The sequence below is a fragment of the Phyllobates terribilis genome, unplaced genomic scaffold (genome assembly GCF_046119375.1).
Source record: "Phyllobates terribilis strain yellow unplaced genomic scaffold, ASM4611937v1 Scaffold_1__5_contigs__length_1240528914, whole genome shotgun sequence".
Lineage (NCBI taxonomy): Eukaryota > Metazoa > Chordata > Amphibia > Anura > Dendrobatidae > Phyllobates > Phyllobates terribilis.
In genome coordinates, this window is record NW_027362761.1 from 326,678,202 (window position 1) to 326,700,929 (window position 22,728).

At 40.9% G+C, this 22,728-nt stretch overlaps 1 protein-coding gene across 9 annotated transcripts in view; it reads right to left on the minus strand.

Annotated features, from left to right (window-relative positions):
• The window catches only part of LOC141259682 (E1A-binding protein p400-like), a 139,242-nt gene that overhangs the window by 112,604 nt on the left and 3,910 nt on the right, over positions 1 to 22,728 (minus strand). For 4 of the 9 annotated variants that reach the window (XM_073676072.1, XM_073676066.1, XM_073676069.1 and 1 more), the window contains exons 2-4: positions 20,725 to 22,084; positions 18,124 to 18,234; positions 9,906 to 9,977 (exon numbers count right to left, since the gene is read on the minus strand). In XM_073676072.1, coding sequence (XP_073532173.1) covers positions 9,906 to 9,977; positions 18,124 to 18,234; positions 20,725 to 22,047 — 1,506 coding nt within the window. In that variant the 5' untranslated portion in view covers positions 22,048 to 22,084. The remainder of the gene's footprint in view (positions 1 to 9,905; positions 9,978 to 18,123; positions 18,235 to 20,724; positions 22,085 to 22,728) is intronic. The other 5 variants (XM_073676071.1, XM_073676068.1, XM_073676074.1 and 2 more) reach the window with 3 other exon arrangements.

A 22,728-nucleotide genomic window follows, 5' to 3' on the forward strand; every position in this document is an offset into this window, starting at 1 on the left:
GGCCAAATTTCAATAAAATATCTCCACCCCCTTCCGAGATAAGGGGTCGAGATATTTTTGTAAAATTGTGCAGCCTGACGAAGGTTTAATAATGTATGCAGTTTGTATTTGAAATCTGGTGACAGGCCCTCTTTAAGCAACAGCTGAGCAATAAGTTATTCAATTATGTTTTTCTTTTTTTCCCTTTATATGTTAATGTTACAAGTAAAAGTTTTTGTGCCATTCAGGTTAGCTATTGATCCTTTCCTAAACATAGTTTATTAATATCAAAGTCCTTGAAAAATATTTTTTAATATTTTTTAAAAAAATTAAAATCTAATCCAAAAAAATAAAAATATATTGTACCCATAAATAAATATTATTATGAAAAAAAACAAACCAATAAAAGTACACATATTTAGTATCGCCACGTCCGGAACGACCAGACCTATAAAACTGTCCCATTAGTTAACCCCTTTAGTGAACACGGTAAAAAAAATAAAATAAAAAAACAAAGCAAAAAAAGATGCTTTATCATCATACCGCCAAACAAAAAATGGAATAACACGCAATCAAAAAGACTAATGTAAATAAAAATGGTACCGCTGAAAACGTCATCTCGTCCCGCAAAAAAACAAGCCGCCATACAACTCCATCAGGCAAAAAAGGAAATAGTTATAGCTCTCAGAATAAAGAGATACAAAAAATATTTTTTCTATATAATAGTTTTTATTGTGTGAAAGCACCAAAACTTAAAAAAACTATATAAATGTGGTATCGCTGTAAACGTACTGACCCGAAGAATAACGCTGCCTTATGAATTTTACCACAAGCGGAACGGCATAAAAAAAAAAACAATTCCTGAATTGTTAGTTTTTGTTTATTCTGCCTCCCAAAAACCAGAATAGAAAGCGATCAAAAAATGTCATTTTTCCGAAAATGGTACCAATAAAAACGTCAACTCGTCCTGCAAAAAACAAGCCCTTACATGACTGTTGTCGGCCGAAATATGGAAAAATGATTGCAAAAACTAGTCTTTGCAAAAAAAAGGTGTCTTTTAGTGTGTGACAGCTGTCAAACATAAAAACCCGATATGAATCTGGTATCGCTGTAATCGCACCGATAAGAAGAATAAAGTCATCTAATCACTTATACCGCACGAGGAACGGCGTAAAAAATAAACTCTAGGGTTGTGGTTGTTAGGGTTGTGTTAGAGTTGTGCTAGGGTTAGGGTTGGGGTTGTGCTAGGGTTAAGGTTGTGCTAGTGTTACTGTTGTGCTAGGGTAGGGGTTGTGCTAGGGTTGGGGTAGTATTAAGGTTTGGGATTTTTTCAAAAGTAAAAAAAAAAATGATGACGACATGGTGACATAGACGACACAGAATTTGATAACATTAGGTCATCATATTGAATAAGCTGTCATTAGTCTTGAGAGCAAGTGCTCGCTACTTGAGTTTGCATTGGGTGCTCGGGTATGCACCGAGTATCGCGGGTGCTCGAGTGACATGCTCGAGTCTCCGCTTTATATGTTTCGCGGCTGTGATACAGCCAAAAAAAACCTCGCGGGGACTGCCTGCCATGCATGAGCGATCCCCGCATGTTTTTTTTGGGTGTCTAACTACCGTGAAACATGCAGGCGGGGACTCGAGCATGTCACTAGAGCACCCGTAATACATACATGGTGCATACCTGAGTACCCGATGCAAACTCAAGTAGAAAGCACTTGCACTCAAGACTAATGACAACTTATTCAATATGATGACCTAATGTTATCAAATTCTGTGTCGTACCTCTGGGTTCAAAATGTTTACTATACCCCTTGATAAAATCCTTGAGGAGTCTAGTTTCCAAAATGGGGTCACTTGTTGGGGGTTTCCACTGTTTAGGCACATCAGGGGCTCCCCAAACGCGACATGGCGTCCGCTCTCGATTCCAGCCAATTTAGCGTTTAAAAAGTCACACAGTGCTCCTTCCCTTCTGAACTCTGCCGTGCGCCCAAACAGTGTATTTTCCCCACATATGGGGTATTGGCGTACTCAGGAAAATGCACAACAGTTATTGGCGTCAATTTTCTCCTCTTACTGTTGTGAAAATAAAAAATTTGGGGCTAAAAGATCATTTTTGTGGAAAAAGTTTGAGTTTTTTATTTTCACGGCTCTACGTTATAAACTTCTGTGAAGCACCTGGGGGTTCAAGGTGCTCACCACACATCTAGAGAAGTTCCTTGAGGGGACTAATTTCTAAAATGGTGTCACTTGTGGGGGGTTTCCACTGTTTAGGCACATCAGGGGTTCCCCAAATGCAACATCGCGTCCGCTAATTATTCAAACAAATTTTACATTCAAAGTCAAATAGCGCTCCTTCCCTTCCGAACCCTGCCGTGCGCCCAAACAGTGGTTTTCCCCCAAATATGGGGTATCGGCGTGCACAAGAGAAACTGCACAACAAATTTTGGGGTCCATTTTTTAAAAATAAAAAAAATTAGGTCTAAAGTAACATTTTTGTGAAAAAAGTTAAATGTTCATTTTTTCTTCCATATTCTAAAAATTCCTGTGAAGCACCTGAAGGGTTAATAAACTTCTTGAATGTGGTTTTGAACACCTTGAGGGGTGCAGTTTTTAGAATGGTGTCACTTTGGGGTATTTTCTGTCATAAAGGCCCCTCAAAGTCGCTTCAAATGTGAGGTTGTCCCTAAAAAAATGGTTTTGTAAATTTTGTTGGAAAAATGAGAAATAAATGGTCAACTTTTAAACCTTATAACTTCCTAACAAAAAAAAATTGGGTTCCAAAATTGTGCTGATGTAAAGTAGACATGTGGGAAATGTTATTTATTAACTATTTTGTGTGACATATGATTTAAGGGCATGAAAATTCAAAGTTTGAAAATTTGCGAAATTTTGCCAAATTTCCAATTTTTTTCATAAATAAACGCAAGTCATATTGAAGAAATTTTACCACTATCATGAAGTACAATATGTCCCAAAAAAAACAATCTCAGAATCAGCGGGATCCGTTGAAGCGTTCCAGAGTAATTACCTCATAAAGTGACAGTGGTCAGAATTGTAAAAATTGGCCTGGTCATTAACGTGCAAACCACCTTCGGGGGTAAAGGGGTTAATACACTCACCGATTGCCTTCTTCCTCGGTTTCCAGCGCTGCTCTGATAAGCTTCTCACTCATGTGACTTCTTTTCCAACTTGCAGACTCACACTGGGGTTTATGTGTGAGACAGAAGTCATTTTTACAACTTAAGCCTATGGAGCCTTGTTCCGACACTCCATAAGATTACATGGTAAAGCCAACTTCCAGTTCAAACATAGACCACAGTGTGATCCAGCAAGTCGGAATAGAGGTCACGTGAGTGAGACGACTTTAGCAGCGCTGGAAACCAGAGAACATGGCAATCATGTCAGTATATTAATACACTTACCCTACATCACACACATTTACCGAGGTTTAGCTAGTACAAAAAATATTGGAAGTGCTTCTTTAACGATATTACTTCTAAGATACAGGTTCAAAGGCAAACGCTGTACTACAGGGAAAGTCTCATCATATTTTCTGTCCTGGTTTTTTTTCGGATGCTGTATTCACAATACCCTGCTAAATACGTCATATAACATATACTCCTATTGCCTGACGGATCCAATTTACTTATATTGTGGTCAGTCCGCTTCCAAAATGGTTTCAGGACAGGAAGAGGAGCAATGCATGCTGCACTAATCTTGCAGTTGAAACTGCCAACAGTAGTCACTCCCTGAGGAAGCAACTTGCGAAACACGTGTTGGGGTGCGGGGCGGCGGAGCAGGAAGTAGCCATTCAACATGACCACAGGTCTAGATCAATAGTCTTGATTATTTTTTACAGGTTTTTCAATCTATATCAGGGACTCATGATATTACACCTATTTGTGCATTATACAACTCTTTGCACTTACATTTCATTTTGACTCAAAATCATATATTAGGCATAACTATATTTCTATAAATCATAATCAATTTATGAATATTACCCCTACCTATGTATTATTTTAGCACATATATTTGTATTATATTTATTTAATATTTAACATTTATTGCATTTTTGTCCTGGTATGATTAATTTGATTTTGTCAAAGTGATTAATTTTTTTTACTACCTTTTCATCTTTGCATCATATTCTCTATTTACAATATGTTGTCTTTCCTGGTGTCATTTTGTTCCTCTTACCTACTTCCATTTTTAATTTGTCTTTGTTATATGATTTTTTAAAAAAAAAATTTGCATCAATAAATAAACATAATTAATGATCAAATTGACATTAATGTTTTTTACTGGAGTATTTTTGTGCTATCTTTCCCATTGGTATACTCTGGTAGTCTTTTCATTCTTTGGTTATATATTTTTTGGCATACTTATTTATGGTAGGGTTATACAAAAATGCCAACAGTCTCTGAACGACGCTTATGACGACAGTGTCAACAGAGCCATAGGCTTTAAGCCTGGAAATTGTATAGCCATATCACAGTCTACAGTGCATTGTGAAAGTATTTGGCCTCCTTGAACTTTTCTACCTTTTGCCACATTTCTGGCTTCAAACATGAAGATATAAAATTCAAATTTTTTTGGGAAGAATCAACAACAAGTGGGACACAATCGTGAAGTGGAACGAAATTTATTGGATATCTTAAATTTTTTTAACAAATTACAAACTGAAAAGTGGGGCGTGCAATATTATTCGGCCCCCTTGAGTTGATACTTTGTAGCGCCACCTTTCGCTGCGATTACAACTGCAAGTCGCTTGGGGTATGTCTCTATCAGTTTTGCGCATCGTGAAGCTGAAATTCTTGCCCATTCTTCCTTGCAAAACAGCTCGAGCTCAGTGAGGTTGGATGGAGAGCGTTTGTGAACAGCAGTTTTCAGCTCTTTCCACAGATTCTCGATTGGATTCAGGTCTGGACTTTGACTTGGCCATTCTAACACCTGGATACATTTATTTTTGAACCATTACATTGTAGATTTTGCTTTATGTTTGGGATTATTGTCTTGTTGGAAGATAAATCTCCGTCCCAGTCTCAGGTCTTTTTCAGACTCCAACAGGCTTTCTTTCAGAATGGTCCTGTATTTGGCTCCATCCATCTTCCCATCAATTTTAACCATCTTCCCTGTCCCTGCTGAAGAAAGGCAGGCCCAAACCATGATGCTGCCACCACCATGTTTGACAGTGGGGATGGTGTTTTGAGGGTGATGAGCTGTGTTGCTTTTACGCCAAACATATCGTTTTGCATTCTGGCCAAAAAGTTCGATTTTGGTTTCATCTGACCAGAGCACCTTATTCCACATGTTTGGTGTGTCTCCCAGGTGGCTTGTGACAAACTTCAAACGAGACTTTTAAGGATATCTTTGAGAAATGGCTTTCTTCTTTCCACTCTTCCATAAAGGCCAGATTTGTGCGGTGTACGACTGATTGTTGTCCTATGGACAGACTCTCCCACCTCAGCTGTAGATCTCGGCTGTTCATCCAGAGTGATCATGGGCCTTTTGGCTGCATCTCTGATCAGTCTTCTTGTTCGAGATGAAAGTTTAGAGGGACGGCCGGGTCTTGGTAGATATGTAGTGGTCTGATACTCCTTCCATTTCAATATGATCACTTGCACAGTGCTCCTTGAGATGTTTAAAACTTGGGAAATCTTTTTGCATCCAAATCCAGCTTTAAACTTCGCCACAACAGTATCTCGGACCTGCCTGGTGTGTTCCTTGGTCTTCATGATGCTCTCTGCACTTGAAACAGAACCCTGAGACTATCACAGAGCAGGTGCATTTATACGGAGAGTTGATTACACACAGGTGGATTCTATTTATCATTACTAGTCATTTAGGACAACATTGGATCATCCAGAGATCCTCACTGAACTTCTGGGGTGATTTTGCTGCACTGAAAGTAAAGGGGCCGAATAATATTGCACGCCCCACTTTTCAGTTTTTAATTTGTTAAAAAAGTTTAAAATACTCAATAAATTTCGTTCCACTTCACGACTGTGTCACACTTGTTGTTGATTCTTCCCAAAAAATTAGAATTTTATATCTTTATGTTTGAAGCCAGAAATGTGGCAAAAGGTAGAAAAGTTCAAGGGGGCCAAATACTTTCAGAATGCACTGTAGGTGTAACATTTTAAACAAGTGGTCATCAAACAGTATTCAAGTAAATATCCCCTGGCAGAAAATCTGATGCTTTTTATAGTGCCAGCGTGATACATGAGATTTTAAGAAATCCACAGCGTAAATTGAAAGGAACTGCAAGTTTGAGATTTGAAGCATGTCAACTTATGTTGCAGCTGCCACTGCGAATTTCAACCTTTGCATTGCAAAGGGTGAAAAGTGAGGCTTCCCCGCTACTTCCTTTACTGCTGTGGCATCTCCACCGCGGGAGGTCAACAATGGAGATGCTACATTGGGACGTAGACATAAGACCCTCTCTTAATTTACTTATACAGTGTGGAAAAAAGTATTTAGTCAGCCACCAATTGTGCAAGTTCTCCCACTTAAAAAGATGAGAGAGGCCTGTAATTGACATCATAGATAGACCTCAACTATGGGAGACAAAATGAGAAAACAAATCCTGAAATCACATTGTCTGATTTGGAAAGAAATTTGCACAATTGGTGGCTGACTAAATACTTTTAATCCCCACTGTACTAAATCTAGCATATTGAAAACAATGTACTAAGTACAATTTATATAATGGTTTAGGGTGCACAGTTTTAAAGATGTGCAAGAGCCGAAAAACTCACTGGGGATTTTAAATATGGGGGGAGAGTAAGTAGATCAGAAGTTTGAAAGTATGACTTACCAACAAGAAAAAGTATTTCCTTACCTACTTAGTGTAACTAGAGGTAGAAAAAGATGGCTAACAAACTATATAAAAGTCACAGTCAAAGATAGACTTTTAGGTCAAGCATCTGGTCTGACATTGTATGACAAAGCACTGGCCTTTCAGTGTAATTCTTGTTCTGTACCTGGCTTCAGCGATAAAGTTCCCTATTCACAACTAGCCAAAAGTTTTCACACACTTGTTCATGCATTGGTTTTCCTTCTTCTTATTGGAATGTGGACATTGTAGAGTCAGACTAAAAGTTGTAAAACCACAAAAGAACAGATATAGAAACCAAGAGTACAGAGACACATGTGAATATGTGTTAAATGTGAACCTTAGAAAAATATAAATGTAAACCTTACAATCAAAGTTCCCCCTTTATTCGGAAGACAGCTTCCGACACATCCTTGGCATTCTCTCAAACAGCTTCATCAGATAGTCATCTAGAATAGCTTCTAACACTTTTGAAGGCATTCCCAGAGATGCTGAGCATTTATTGGCTGCTTTGTTTTCACTCTACTGTTAACTCATCCCAAACCATCTCAATTACGTTGAGGTCAGGTGTGTGTGGCGGCCATGTCATCTGACACAGCACTCTATCACCCTTCTTCTTCTTGGTTACATATCCCTTACATACACAGGAGGTGTGCTTTTTGCAACACAAATGATGGTCCCACTAGGTGTAAACCAGATGGCATGGCAAGTTGTTGCAGAATTCTGTGGTAGGAATGCTTGGTAAGCGTGCCTTGTATTTAGGATAAATCACCAACAATGTCAACAGCATAACATCCTCACATAATTACACTTCCCCCTCTATGTTTCACATTAGGCACTATATATATAGAAGCAACACCTCACGTTTTTTGCATCTTCCAAAGACACGGCGTTTGAGATAAAAAATCTCAAATTTTAATTCATCAGACCACAGTACAGATTTCCTCTGATCTAATGTCCAGTCCTTGTGTTGCTTGGCAGAAACAAGTCTCTTCTTGTTTGCAGTCCTCAGTGGTGGCTTCTTTGCAGCAATTTGTCCATAATGGTCTGCTTCTCATAGTCTTTTTTTTGGACAGTTAATTTAATATTGAGGTGTGTCTGCTACTTGATATCTGTGAATCATTTATGAAGACTGTTATCTGAGGTGTTGTCAATTTGTGTTTTCTGAGGCTGGTAACCTTGATGAACTTATTCTCTGCAGCAGAGGTAATTCTTATTGTGTCGATCCTCATGAGAGCCAAAACATTTCATCATAGTGACTGATGGTTTCCATGATAGCACTTGATGATAACTTCAAGGTTCTAGCCATTATTTAGACTGACCTTCTTGTCTTAAATGATGGACTGTTCTTTTTACTTATTGAAGTGGTTCTTGTTATAATCCGTTTTAGAACAGTTGTGGAATAGAGATCAGCACTATAGGGAACTGTGTATCAATGCTGCCTCTGCAAAACACACCTGATGGTTGCAAACACTTTCTGAAAGGATGTCAATCTACAAATCAACTCTTGATGATGCATACATGTTAATTGGAAGCCATTCCAGGTGACTACTTAATAAAGCTGCTTGAGAGAATGCCAATGGAATATAAAGATGTCATAGCAGTAAAAGGGGGTACTTTGAGGAATCCAAGGTTTAATACAAATTCTGGTTTGTTTAACATATGCCTCTTTACTCCTTGTTTCCATATGTGTTCCTCTGAGGTTTTGTTGCTTTCACTTCGAACATAAAATGTGCACACTACGATAAGAAGGAAAACCACTGCATGAACAGGTGTGTCCAAACATCTGACTGGTATTGCACCTCATGTGCCGCTGCAGCCAATGGTTGACTCAATTGTGATGATTGTGTGAGTATAGATAATTTTATTCTATCAGTATTGGTGGATGTGGACCAGTGTTTAAATAACATAGTAAAACCCTTTAAAGAGGTTTTCCATTACTTTTTCACTGATGACCTATCCTTACAATAGATCATCAATGTCTGATCGGCTGGAGTCCGACACCCGTCACCCCCGCCAAACAGCTGTTATTGTTGTTGGCAGCTGCAGCCGCCAGCAGAAAGTACTCACTTGAGGAGCTGGCCGTCTTCTGGTAGTGGCCGCTGCAAGGTACTGCACATCCGCCTCCTATTCAAATCAATAGGAGACGGATATGTAGCACCCTGCAGCAGACACTACAAGAAGACAGCCAGCTCCGCAAGTGAGTACTTCCGGCCGCCCGCCGCCACCGGTAAGAGCTGATCGGTGGGGGTGCCGGACCCCGGCCGATCAGACACTGACGACCTATCCTAGGGATAGGTCATCAATGAAAAACTAGTGGACAACCTCTTTAAGGATTTTTCATCTTACCATTCTGAAACTAATAACTTTGTTATATTTTCATCAATATGCCGCAATAATGTATCTTGTTTTTTTGCAGGACAAGTTGCAGTTTAATTTTTATTAATTTAATTTCAGAGGCAAAGGCAAAAAAGACCATTCCTATATGGTTTTTATCTTTACTTTTTCATGCTGCGTACAGCTGACCTAAAATAAGTCATAAAAATAAAAACAGGTGAAGTGAACAACAATGGCATGAGAAAATGGTAAGGATCTGAGCGACTTTGGCAAAGTGCAATTTGTGATAGCTAATCAATTGGGACAAAGCTTCTCCAAAACAGCAGATCTTGTTGGGTGTTTACAGCATGCAGAAGTTACTGTCTACCAACAGTGGTTCAACAAACGACAAGGATGAACTTGCCACAGGGTTATGGGCACCCAATGCTTTTTGATGTGTATGATGGAAGTAAAGCCTAGTCTATCTGGTCCTCCCACAGAAAAGTTACTAATTACTGAAAATGTTAATGCTAGCTATGCTCGAAAGGTGTCAGAATGTACATTGCTGTGCAGCTTGCCACTACTGATGCAGCCACACACTGGTCAGAATGTCATTGTTGAACTCTGTCCCCTGCAGAAGGTGACTAAAATTGGCACAGAAGAATCAAAACTGGACTAAGGAACACTAGAAGAAGATGGCCTGGTTTGATAAATAAAATTTTCTTTTACATCATAGACAGTAGTGGTCAAAAGTTTTGAGACTTACACAAAGTTTGGTTTTCACAAAGTTTGTTGCTTCAGTGTTTTTAGATCGTTTAGTCAGATGTTTCAGTGGTTGCTGAAATACAATTAGAAGAATTTAAGTTTTTTAAATTTTTATTGACTACTACATCAAGTTTATGCGAAGACTCAATATTTACAGTGTTGACATTTTTTAAGACTCCTGCAATTCGCGCTAGCATGCTGGATTATCAGGTTTTGGCCGAATCCTGACTGATGGCAACCCATTCTTGCCTAATCAATGCTTGGAGTTTATCACAATTTTTGTATTTTTGTTTGTCCACCCGCTTTTTGAGGATTGACCTCAGGTTTTCAACAGGATTGAGATCTGGGGAGTTTCCTGGTCATGGAGCCAAAATTTCAGTGATTTGCTCACTGACCCACTTAGTTATACTTTTGCCTTGTGACATGGTGCTCAATCATGCTGGAAAAAACATTGTTCATCACCAAATTGATCCTGGATTATTGGGATAATTTACCCTTAAAGAATGTTTAGATACCATTCTTTATTCATGGAAGTGTTCTTAGGCAAAATTGTGAGTGACCACTCCCCTGGATGAAATGCACCTGACATATGAATGATCTTGGGATGCTTTATTATAGGCATGACAAATTTAATGATAGTGCTCACCTTTTCTTCTCAACACAATCTTTCTTTCATATGTCCCAAACAGTTTGATAGGGCCTTTATCAGAGAAAATAACTTCACCCCAGTCGCAGTCCAATCTCTGTACTTCCTGCAGAATGTCAGTCTGTCCTTGATGCTTTTGTTGGAGAGAAGCCTCCTAAAGCCTTCGCCTCATTCTATGTAGAGATGCACTGACACCTGCCTGCTGTCATTCCTGAGCAAGATCTGCACTGGTGTTAAACTGATCCCATAGCTGTCACCTCATTAGGAGACAATCCTGGCACTTGCAGGACTTTCTTGTGTGCCTTGATTTCTTCATCACAGCAACTGAACCTCTCTATTTGAAGTTCTTGATGATCTGATAAATGGTTGATTTAGGGGCAATCTTACAAGCTGCAAAGTCCTTACCTGTAAAGCCCTTTTGGCGCAAAGTAATGATGACTGCACATTTCCATATAAGTAACCATTGGTTAACAGAAGAAGACAATTTCAAGAACCAGCACCCTCTTAAAGCAACCAGTCTGCTGTTATAATTCAGTCAGCTGTTATAATTCAGTCACCATGACTGAATGATATCAGATGCCTTGTTCTTGTTAAGACATTCTCTTAAGCTGTAATGTAGCTGTAAAGTTATGTTGTAAGTGAAGGGACTGGGTACTGCACTTCTAGCTGCCCTGCCTCTTTCCCTTTTCCCCACCCACGGCTGGCCTCCAGTCTCTGACAAACAGGTCGCTCTTGTCTGAGTTACCTGCCTCCCCCATTTGTGATTTCGCACAGGCACAGCATTGCTCCAGAGTTGCCTTCCCAAGGGGCATGGAGGCGTATGCTCACATCAATAGTCCGGCTCTTGCAACACCATCAGGAACTTACTGGACATGCACCGCCCTGTGAGGAGACGACCCTGACGGTGCTTGCGCAAATTTGGGCAGTGGCGGCAGGTCACTGAGAGAAAAGTGACCTGTCCATCAGAGACGGAAAGTCGGCGGTGGTTAGAAAAAAAGAGAGAGTTGGAAGTGCAGTGCCCATCTCCTGCACATTTTGACTAAAACTTCAGCACTGCATGTTTCTAAGATGTCAAAATAAAAATCTACAGGCAAAGTTTGAATTTAATAAGAATTAAAGGCTCTTTACTCACATACCATTAAGAGTTGTAATATTTTGATGACAGGAACACTTTAAAGGGGTTTTCTCAAGTTGTCTCTTGAGCAGTTTAGAGCAATGCAATTTCCTTACAGTTTACGTACTGTACAGACCAAAAGTTTGGACACACCTTCTCATTTAAAGATTTTTCTGTATTTTCATGACTTTGAAAAATGCACATTCACACTGAAGGCATCAAAACAGTCTAACAGTCTATTCAGTAGGACTATCAGACTTCTGCACAACACAACTGATGGTCCCAACCCCATTTATAAGGCAACAAATCCCACTTATTAAACCTGACAGGGCACACCTGTGAAGTGAAAACCATTTCCGGTGACTACCTCTTGAAGCTCATCAAGGGAATGCCAAGAGTGCGCAAAGCAGTCATCAAAGCAAAAGGTGGCTACTTTGAAGAACCTAGAATATAAGACATATTTTCAGTTGTTTCACACTTTTTTGTTAAGTATATAATTCCACATGTGTTAATTCATAGTTTTGATGCCTTCAGTGTGAATGTACAATTTTCATAGTCATGAAAATACAGAAAAATCTTTAAATAAGAAGGTGTGTCCAAACTTTTGGTCTGTACTGTACTTCAAGGTTTTTGAGTGACAGCTTAGTAGAACTATAAATCCCAGCACAAGCTCTGGTAGAAAACATTCAGCTAGGAGTGGTTTATTCTGAGAGAACATTGTTATCCCTGTATTTACTCATAGAGATAACAAAGCATTTGAATAAGCAAACAGCTCTGGACAGGGAGAGCTGAGCTCATTAGGAGACCTGCTGTGAAAGCTGCCTGCTGGTGATTTATAACTGCATCTCATCAGAAGATGAGAGGCAGAGGAGGGAGGTGAGCAGCCAACTGCCATATAGAAATCAATGGTTTGGAGAAAGCTGAATAGGATGTTAAGAGTTCTCTCTCTACTGGAATGCAACTACTGCACATTCTCAGACAGGCACTAGAGGCAGGGCTCCATGGAAACGAGCTGAGCACTGTAAAAGATAAAAGCTCTCATTGGAGAATGACAGCAGATAGAAAAAGCAAAGTGAGTTGCAAATTTGCTTATTTTCATGCAAATTAATTAAAGCAATTTAAGAACTTCAGAACACCCCTGTAAGTCAATTTCAATGGCAAGGTGTGACTGCAATTTTATGCGATTCATCTGATCACTGAAGCCGGACACTTTTGTGAAAACCAAAAATTGTGTCAGTCTCAAAACGCTTGGCCACAAGTGTAGATGGCAAAGTGCATGTGCGTCGCTTATAATACTGCAGTGAATATACAACACCAGGAAAGCAAGTGGAAGCAATTGTATATCATTCGTAACATGCCATATTTTGTAAGATGCATCTTTTAGCTAGAATAAATCTTGCTTAATGGGGTGGTCCAACAGCTGTAAGCCCTTAATTAATACCAATCTTTAAGCCCTAACCACTTTTGTAATTAGCTTTATTAAATTCAGTACACATCTCCCTATCATGCTATTTCCTGTATGTGATTTTTTTTACTTTACTTCCTGAGATGTTTCTTTTGAGAGGAGTATTAAACGCGACATCACAAGAGGCTGGGGCTGCACTCGCTTCTTTTGCAGCTTTTATCACCCCTCCAGAAACAGGACATCATCAGGGGGCGGCGCTGGGGTCACTTATCACAGGTAATGTCCCTGTCATCTCCTGATGACATCCTAGTTCAGTAGAGGTGATCGAGAAGTGTCCAAATCTTCAGTCGCCACTGCTTCAAACACCGCAGTCTCTTTCTCTGAAATGAATGGTCTTCAGGGGGCGATGTTAGAAGCAGTGTGACACCTGCGCTGCCTCCTGATGACAATTCGGTTGAGGGCAGTGATAGAAGCAGAGTGAGTGACAGCATCGCCAGGGAAGTACAACTTAGTAGGAAATATTTATTTCCTATTTTATGCTGTCAAAAACTGAGGTACGTCCAATAGTTTCAAAAGTATGGTACTTGGTGTGCAGACCCATCCTCATGGAGTATCTTGTCTTGTTTGGGAGTTTTTGAGGGTACTTACGTTTCAAAATGTGATGTATATATGATTTATATTTATAAATAAAGCAATAAAAAATCCTTGAGCTACTGATGTTTTTTAATTATCCATATTCAAAAATAATTCTGAATTCAAATGCAATGGTTCACCAAAGCAATTTTGGAAGGGTACGGGAGTAAATTGTTTTGAAGAGTCCAATCAAAGTTGAACTCTGAAATACTGCAGTTTTAGATAAAATACAGGGGCTGTGGAGAGAGATAGGAGTCTGATGCAATCCCCGGCCGGCCTCTCCCAGCGCCGCTCCAGGTGATTGATAGGTCTCTCCCTATATACACACATAGGAAACACTTGTCGGTCAGCTAGAGCAGAGCGGGGAGAATCCGGCCAGGGCTGCACTGGACTAGTCTGGTCTCTCCCAAAAGTCCGCGGACAGATTTACAAACTATGAAAAGCTGCAGTATTTCACAGAAAACAACGTAAAATGGGGTTTGAATCAACCGACAGTTTCTCTATAATGCACAAGTGAGAAGACAGGATTAATCTTTTAAAGGGGTCTTACACTATTGAGTTTTATTCCCCCCAAACAATTCCTATACCCTACCTAACAAACAACACAGATAGTACTCAACTTCCCCGGATCAAGCGCTGCCTCTCCACCGCTGCTCCAGTCTGTTTTACTGGCTGCAATGGTGACGTCCCAACTACAGTGCACACACGGAGGCAGCCAATCATTGAGCTTTATTGCACAATTTACCTTCTATAGCCTCTGTGTAGCAATGTATATAACTGGCTGCAGAATGAGTTAACTGATAATAAGTCAGTGAACGCAGAGATAATAACTCTTACCTTCCCTATTCTGAGCTCCTTGCAACTGATTTAGGACCACCTGTAGGGTGAGTGGAGCTTTGTTTTCAGTAGGGGGAAGATTTGAGTTCTAACCTTTCACATCAGAACGCGCTCACAGACAGATTCTCAGTATACTCATTCTGCAGCTCGCAGTGGAACACAGAGGCTATAGGGTGCACATTTTTAAATGAAATTTAGTATAATATACCGGTATATTTTCTACAATATCAGACACATTTGGTAAGACTTACAGAGGTTTAGGTAGGAGAAAAAAAAACAGCCTATCAGACAAAAGGGTTCACAATCTTTTCCTCATAGTTAAAAAATCTCAGACCTAGACATTTTGTAATGAATTCATGTACCGATTACATATGTGAATATTTCCTTATTTATGTGGAAGTAACAATGAGTATACCTTTGAATATCTACATATATATCAAGAAAATAGAGATTTAGAGCAGAAAACAGAGAGAAGGGATTGGCAGGTAAACGTGAGAAGCCAACAAAGACAATATATGTGGCACAGCCAAGTGTTAGCACAAGCCATGGTACAGGAGCAGGGTAGGTGGCTTTTAGTCATAGCAACTAGTAGCTTTTCCATGTATCCAAAGGCACAATAGGGACGGGCTAAAAGTACCACTAAAGTGGTACGTCAATTAACCATAAAAGCATTGATGGACAGTAATATTACCAAACTACAGACTGCTATGCTAAAATCAGAAGGTACAGGGGACAACAGCATACAGATAGGAGCGCGGCCAGAGACATATATCCCATAGAGGCACACCCTATTTGCCAAGCGACACAATATTTTTTATGCCACTCTGGTTAATGGGAGAGCAAACCTGTCCTATACCTTGCTGCTGTAACATAGGGCAGCAAAGGCTTTGACGGATCTATTTTAAAGGGAATTTGTCACTGGGTTTTTGCCAGCTAATCTGAGAGCAGCATAATGCAGAGACAGAGACCCTGATTCCAGCGATGTGTTACTTACTAGGCTGGCTAGTGTTGTTTAGATAAAATCTCGGTTTTATCAGCAGGAGATGATCACTAGAGGACTAGTAAACCTGCTACCATGTAGTCCTCCATATTACTGAGCAGTGTATAACCCCTCCCCACCACTGATTGGCAGCTTTCTGTGTACACTGTACAAGCTGCTAATCAGGGGTGCGGGCAGGGTTAATATAGAGCTCAGCATTCATGGCACTGGTAGATCTGCAGCATAGAAGAGAGAGTTTATCAAAATGGCAGCAAGCAGCCCACTAAGTAATACATCACTGGAATCAGGGTCCCTGCCCCTACATCACACAGCTCTCAGATGGGGTAGTGAAAACCTGATGACAGATTTCCTTTAATAGGCAGTGAAAGCCTGTGCAAGGGTCTTCACTCCACGGGGACTTTAACCCAGAATGTAGTGGGGAAGACAATCTCCAAATCCACTGGTCCCAGCGATTAAAAGTGTAATTCTTTGTTACAGACCCCCTCGCCTCTATGTAAGTCCATAGGTGAATATGGCTGGATTATATTTCATTTGATGGTCACTTACGATCGCTTGTTTGTAGTGAACAAGGTGTAAAAGCATCATCCCACCCGGCAGCAGCCTAGCCAACCTAGCCAAAACCTTCTCAGAATTACATCCCCATAACTTACATGCACTAGGAGTTTAGTGGACATTTAAGTAGTAGTAAGGGCTGAGAGCATAGCAGCACTGCTGGGTGAAAACAGTCAATGGAAAATGTACCAACAAATATTTTCTCCCCTAAACCTTTTTAAATATGTATGCAATGTAGTGTAGATGTATTAAAATTTTTACTGATTGCCATCGTTCTCAGTTTCTAGCGCAGCTCCTGTCATCTTCTGCGTCATGTGACTCCATCTCCAACTAGCTGGATCACACAGAACGAGGTCCATAGTCTTACACTGTAAACCCCTCTGTGATCCCACACGTCGTAGTTGAAGTCACGTGAGTTAGAAGAGAACTGGAGTAGCGCTGGAACATGGGGAAGACCGTGATCGGTAAGTTTTTTAATACAATTACACTACATTTTATACATCTTTAGAAAAATTTAGGTTTATGGTCACATATGTAGCTTTAAAAAGAGGTTTATTTTTTTTCAGATTGTTTTCATCACTATTGAAAAATTAAAACAATCAGAAGATCCATATCAAAGTCCTTTTATTGTATTTTAAAAAACGTATTTTTATTCCGAATACCTCATTCTCAAGCCAAGTTACCGTCCAGCTACTGTATCTTCCACGATGTCATATCAGGAGTAGAGCTGTCGTGTGAACTCAATGCATGCTGTATGTTAACTACACGTGAAGAGTCATGTGGGCGGTCCTAGGCTCATGAAGAGTCATGTGGGCAGTCCTAGGCTCATGCAGTCATGTGGGCAGTCCTAGGCTCATGAAGAGTCACGTGGGCAGTCCTAGGCTCATGAAGAGTCACGTGGGCGGTCCTAGGCTCATGAAGGGTCACGTGGGCGGTCCTAGGCTCATGAAGGGTCACGTGGGCGGTCCTAGGCTCATGAAGAGTCACGTGGGCGGTCCTAGGCTCATGAAGAGTCACGTGGGCAGTCCTAGGCTCATGAAGAGTCATGTGGGCGGTCCTAGGCTGATGAAGAGTCATGGTGGAGTCAATTAAGCCAGGACTGCAAGACTCTCTAAAAAAAAAGTCTGTATTAGGACTGATGACATGCAATGTCTTTTACTGTCTATTCTTGGATTAGATACCCACCACTTCACACCCATTAGGAATGCTAATGGTTCTAAAAATGCACATCGGTGTCTGAGGGGACGTCCACACACTTATCTGCAGTGGATTTTTTGTGGCAGCAAACTCACGGTGGATTTTGTTGTGAAAAGATGTTGCGTGTAGATGAGATTTTGTTAAACCTCATCCATAATTATGTTGCATATTTGCAGCATTTAAGCAAGGAAATCCACAACTAAATCTGCATAATTTGGTGTGGCGACTTTGCTGTAGTAGTTTAGACCCGCCTGGACATGGCCATTTTACCAAAGTGATCTTGAGACTTGTACCTTCCATTATCTGGCTGCCCAGTGTACCAGATATACGGATTTATTATGGATTACTGCCTTGTGCTCTGGAATCTGGAGACTTTGCAGTTCGATATGCACAGAAAGAAAATAAATGCTTCACGAGAAAAATGAAGAAAAATTTCAAACAAAAAAAAATAGACAAAAGCACGAATCACACATGTCGGCACCCGTGAGAATATCACAACAATATCGCTCATGCATTTCAATGGGTTGAAGACGTTTGACCGCGCCCTTTCACCCCTGAGGTTGGTGTCAGCAGTGGGATGATTTTTTTACTTTTTTTTTGCAGATCATTATGTGGAAATGGATCTGCGCGGTCAGCCCACTAGATCACCTATTTCACCAAGAGTCTGAATTCCAAAAGTGCTGGAAATGGTTCTCTCGGGGTGAAGGAGTTACATGAGAAAATGATGGCCTTTAAAATATGGAAGTATTTTGCTTAGAAAAAAAACTGGAATGGATGAGGGAAAAAAAAGGAAAATCTGAGATGAGGCCACATTGTAGAACCATCAAAAAGGTACCTGAAATGGCTGCTGCTGGGATGAAAAAGCAGCAGAAACATTGGGAGGAAGCTGGGTTGCTATAGCAACAGGTGTACCAGTCTGCCCATCTTTTCCTGTCACAATCTTTACCTGAGAGGAAATATTTCAAGAAGAGGAAAAATCATTTTGTTTCGATCTTTTTCCTCAACCATATTAATATGGATTCCAATAATCAGACATACAATATTGCCTTTTTATGAAAATGCCAGGATTAGAAATGACTTTGGAATTCGTTTTTAATTCTTAAAGGGTTATTCCCTCCCCCCTCCCCAAAAAAAACAGGGTTATCTCCTATCCGAAGCAGCAATGTCACCCACCACACTGTGAGGGGATAGGAGATAAGTTATCTGACCGCTAGGACCCCCAGCAATCCCAAGAACAGTGCACATTCTCCTCCACTCCATTTATTGTCTATGGGACCCCCGGAGAAGGTGGAGAACCATTCCATAGACAATGAATGGGGTCAAGGTTGATCATTCAAGACGGAGCTGCTGAACCCAATTCTTGGGGTTATAAAACCATGTTCTCAGGATCTCTGGTGGGCCCAGTGGATAGGGGATATATTTATTTTTTTGAGGGGGGGGGGCATTAATTGTTCTTTAATTGTCTGTGTCGTTACATGGAGCAATAATCGACACATGGTGGTTTGCTCCCATTAAAGCTGGTTAGTCATTGCTCCACCTCTAAAGGAAGGCAAAGTGGCACGACGGACAGGTGTCACACAAAGGCGCCCCGACACTTAGTAAGCGATGGATGCTTGAGCGGATAGTTGACCACACAACCCTTGGAAAGGGAAAGACTTCCAGGGAAGGGTTGAGGTGAGGAGCGCTGCAATAGCAAGAAGTGGGTAAACGAGATCAACAAAGAAGGGAAGAAGGAAAGAAAGACAAGAGAGAAAAGCAGAAATGTATTAGTTTCTATGGCTGACTGCACTGTAGGTATACACTGGAAGCCTGCGGATGTTAGCGGAGCACCTGCGCCCTACACACATACATCTCTGGTACAATATGCCAACTGCTCCTGGCATCTAAATGGTATTAAAGTGAATCTGTCAGATCATTCAACCACCCAAACAGATTACAACTACAAGTTATTAGAACAGAAGTAACCCTTTATTAAACAAAAGCGCTCTCTTTATTGCTGAGAAATCCACTTTAGCAGTGATTCATAGAACGTTAGAGTTGGAGGGACCTCCAGGGTCATCTGGTCCAACCCCCAGCTCAATGCAGGATTCACTAAACCATCTCAGACAGATGTCTGTCCAGCCTCTGTTTGAAGACTTCCATTGAAGGGGAACTCACCCTAGAAGTGATATGGGCGGGACAGAGCACTTTTACTGCCAGCACACTACTGCCCTCTACCAAGAGATTGACACGCTGCTGCAGCACTAAATAGCTGTCAATCTTCTGACCTGACAGATGCCCTTTAAACCGCCATTCACCCTTATGCCTGTATTAGGTTTGTCTAGTTTCAGAAACAAACATTTAGCATGCCCAGCATCAATGCAAGGAAGGGGAAATCTACTTTTTATATTTTCTGTGTATAGCAAATACAGAGCCATTCCTTTAATCCAGCAGTTGCTGAAAGTCTGATCATTTGCCCTTGATTTTAATATCAAAGAGCAAATTAATGTAAAATTTCACAAGACAAGAAGCAGATGCCAATGGCAAACTCCTCATATGTAAGTAATGTTGAGGCAGTAGATTTTATCTTAAGGTTTTTTTCTTTAGAAAGGTTCTGATCTTTATGTGTGGATAATTTCGTCCCTTTCTGGGTGCGTTAATGCCGGAGTAAAGGAATTGTACATTACAATAATGTGTACCTATGGTGTGTGGCTTCAATACACTCCTCACTAGCAAACATCCCACATCTTATAGCTAATCAACTACCATCTTTATTAAAGAGATACATTAAAAACAACAAATGAGGAAAATAAAAAAGGGGAAATAAAAGAAATAAAAAAAATGTAACATCTAAAAATAAATAAGTTGTAAATGTGTTAAATAACTATAAGTAACCAGCAGAAAGCAGCATACTGGATTACAAATACCTAAACCTTTCCATTAGCAAATTGTGTCGAAAAGAAATAGGTATTTAATGGCAACAGCGATAAGTATCACCAATGTAAGTGCCACCCATGACACAATGTCACAAACACACATTTATAACCATACGTGTTCATTTTTCTAAAGAATGGCAGAAATGTGAGCCGCTGCTGATTCAGTATGTACATTGTTTCTCCATCCCTTACTTTACGTGTATATTGTCATTAATGAGTTTCAGAAGCCAAGTAACCAACGCAACAAACAAATGCCAGCTAATGTGTGTTATTTCCAATACAGTTTTATAAAAGATCACGTAACCTCTTAGTTATCTCCATCTGACAAATTCTATAAAGGTGCGGTTTCTATTACGGATAACAACAACGTCGATGACATTGGAAGTGGTCAATCTGCCCCATGGTAAAACCATCAAGATAAAGCATAAAAATGTAATGCAGGAAAGAAGATGGTAACGTATGACTAAAGAGTGCCAGTATCTCCCCAGATTTCATCCAATGGAACAAAAGGCAGATCTTACCTCATCATTAATAACCTCGGACTGTTCTTCTTCTTCTTCCTCTTCGAGATCTAGGTCACTTTGTCTTAGGTAACCCTGGAGACCCATTGATGGTTTTTTCTTGAAAGCCAAAAAATCCATCATGTTTCCCTGAAAGTGTTGTAGGAAAAACAACTCGATGAGATAATCTTTAAAGTGTTCCTTCAGCATTTTCATACTCTTGTGATGATTCTCCAAGCACTGTTTTCTCATCTGGGCATCTTCTGCAGTTGCCGGTGGGATCTCTTCAAGTTTCTTACTATGCTTCTTAACAGTGTTCACCGTTGGAGTTAGGGGAAGACTAGAGAGTCCCTGGGGACCAGACATTCGTGATGGGCTTGTTGGTGTTGGTGGTGTTGTTATACCAAAGGATGTAGCCCCTGCTACTCCTGCTATCATTCCTCCAGAAGTCCTATCAAAGCTTATGGTTCTACTTAGCTGCTGGCCATGGAGAACCTGCTGCTGCTGAATGAGTTGACCTTGTATAATACTGCTTATCTGTGGTGGTAGGTTGGTTGTGGTTATGTGACTCGGTGTTGTCAAAGTCTGCATATTTGCTCCACTCGCCACAGGGCTTTGGGGTCCAAGATGATGGATAGTTCCTCCAGTTTGAGAATGAGGCTGAGACAGTCTACGTTCCCTCATGCTGGCCTGTGCCGCCCCAGAAGGAAGTTGTACTTGTGCTGTGGTTCCTTGTGTTATCTGTGCAAGACCAGATCCCTCTTGAAAAACAAAGTGACCACCATTTGAAGGGCTCAAGCTGATCTGCCTCACAAGCACACTGGCATCCACAAAGCCACGGGTGGGACTCTGGCTACACATTCCCAGGCTGGCTCCAGCAGTGGTGGCTCTTACGCCCTGCAGTGCTTGGATTGGCACAGAATTAGGCTGTGTGGGACTTTGTGTTTGTACCTGTTGAGACATTGGAGACGTAACCTGTATATAGGATGGAGAACCATGTTCAAATCTCCTTGGCTGGGAACTGAACTGGAACCCAGGAGATGCCGGATTAGGGATAGGCAGTGGAGTCAGTGTTATCTGCTGGTTTCCTGCAACCACTTGCCCCACATTCTGTAAAGTAATATTCACATTCTGTCCAGCAACTGGATTGCGGCTCATTATTAACTGCTGTATTTGATAACTCGGGGATTGGGGTCCAGGAGAACTGACGGATGGAGCAAATGATGGAGCAGGAGATTGGGGCAAATTTATTTGCATTGAAGATTCCTCTCCTTCATTGCCAGTGAAAGATCTGGACTGCTGAAGCTGGCGTGTAGTGTTGGGGGGCCCGTTACCATGATGCATTTTTTCTTGTTTCAGTCTTCAAAATAGCAAAGTCTTCCTGATAAATGAAGGAGAAACAGGTTGATAGACAGGTAAGGGAACTATCACATTGCATGTTACACACTCAGTGGCCCCATCGAGGCTTACATTCGATCCCTCCCGCAAATCGGCGTATGAGCCAAGGGGGCCATAGACTATAATGGTGCCGACAGAGCGAAAGTGTTCTCTGCCGTGCATCATTTTCAGGAGTGGACGTTGGCACCACACACACTAGACGATGGCACCACACACACACTAAGACAACGGCACCACACACACACACACATTAGATGTTGGCACCACACACACACACTAAGACAATGGCACCACACACACATTAGATGTTGGCACCACACACACACACACACACTGGATGTTGGCACCACACACACACACATTAGATGTTGGCACCACACACACACACACACACATTAGATGTTGGCACCACACACACACACACACACATTAGATGTTGGCACCAGGCACACTGGATGTTGGCACCACACACACACACATTAGATGTTGGCACCACACACACACACACACACACACATTAGATGTTGGCACTACACACACATTAGATGTTGGCACCACACATACTGGATGTTGGCACCACACACACACATTAGATGATGGCACCACACACACACACACACATTAGAT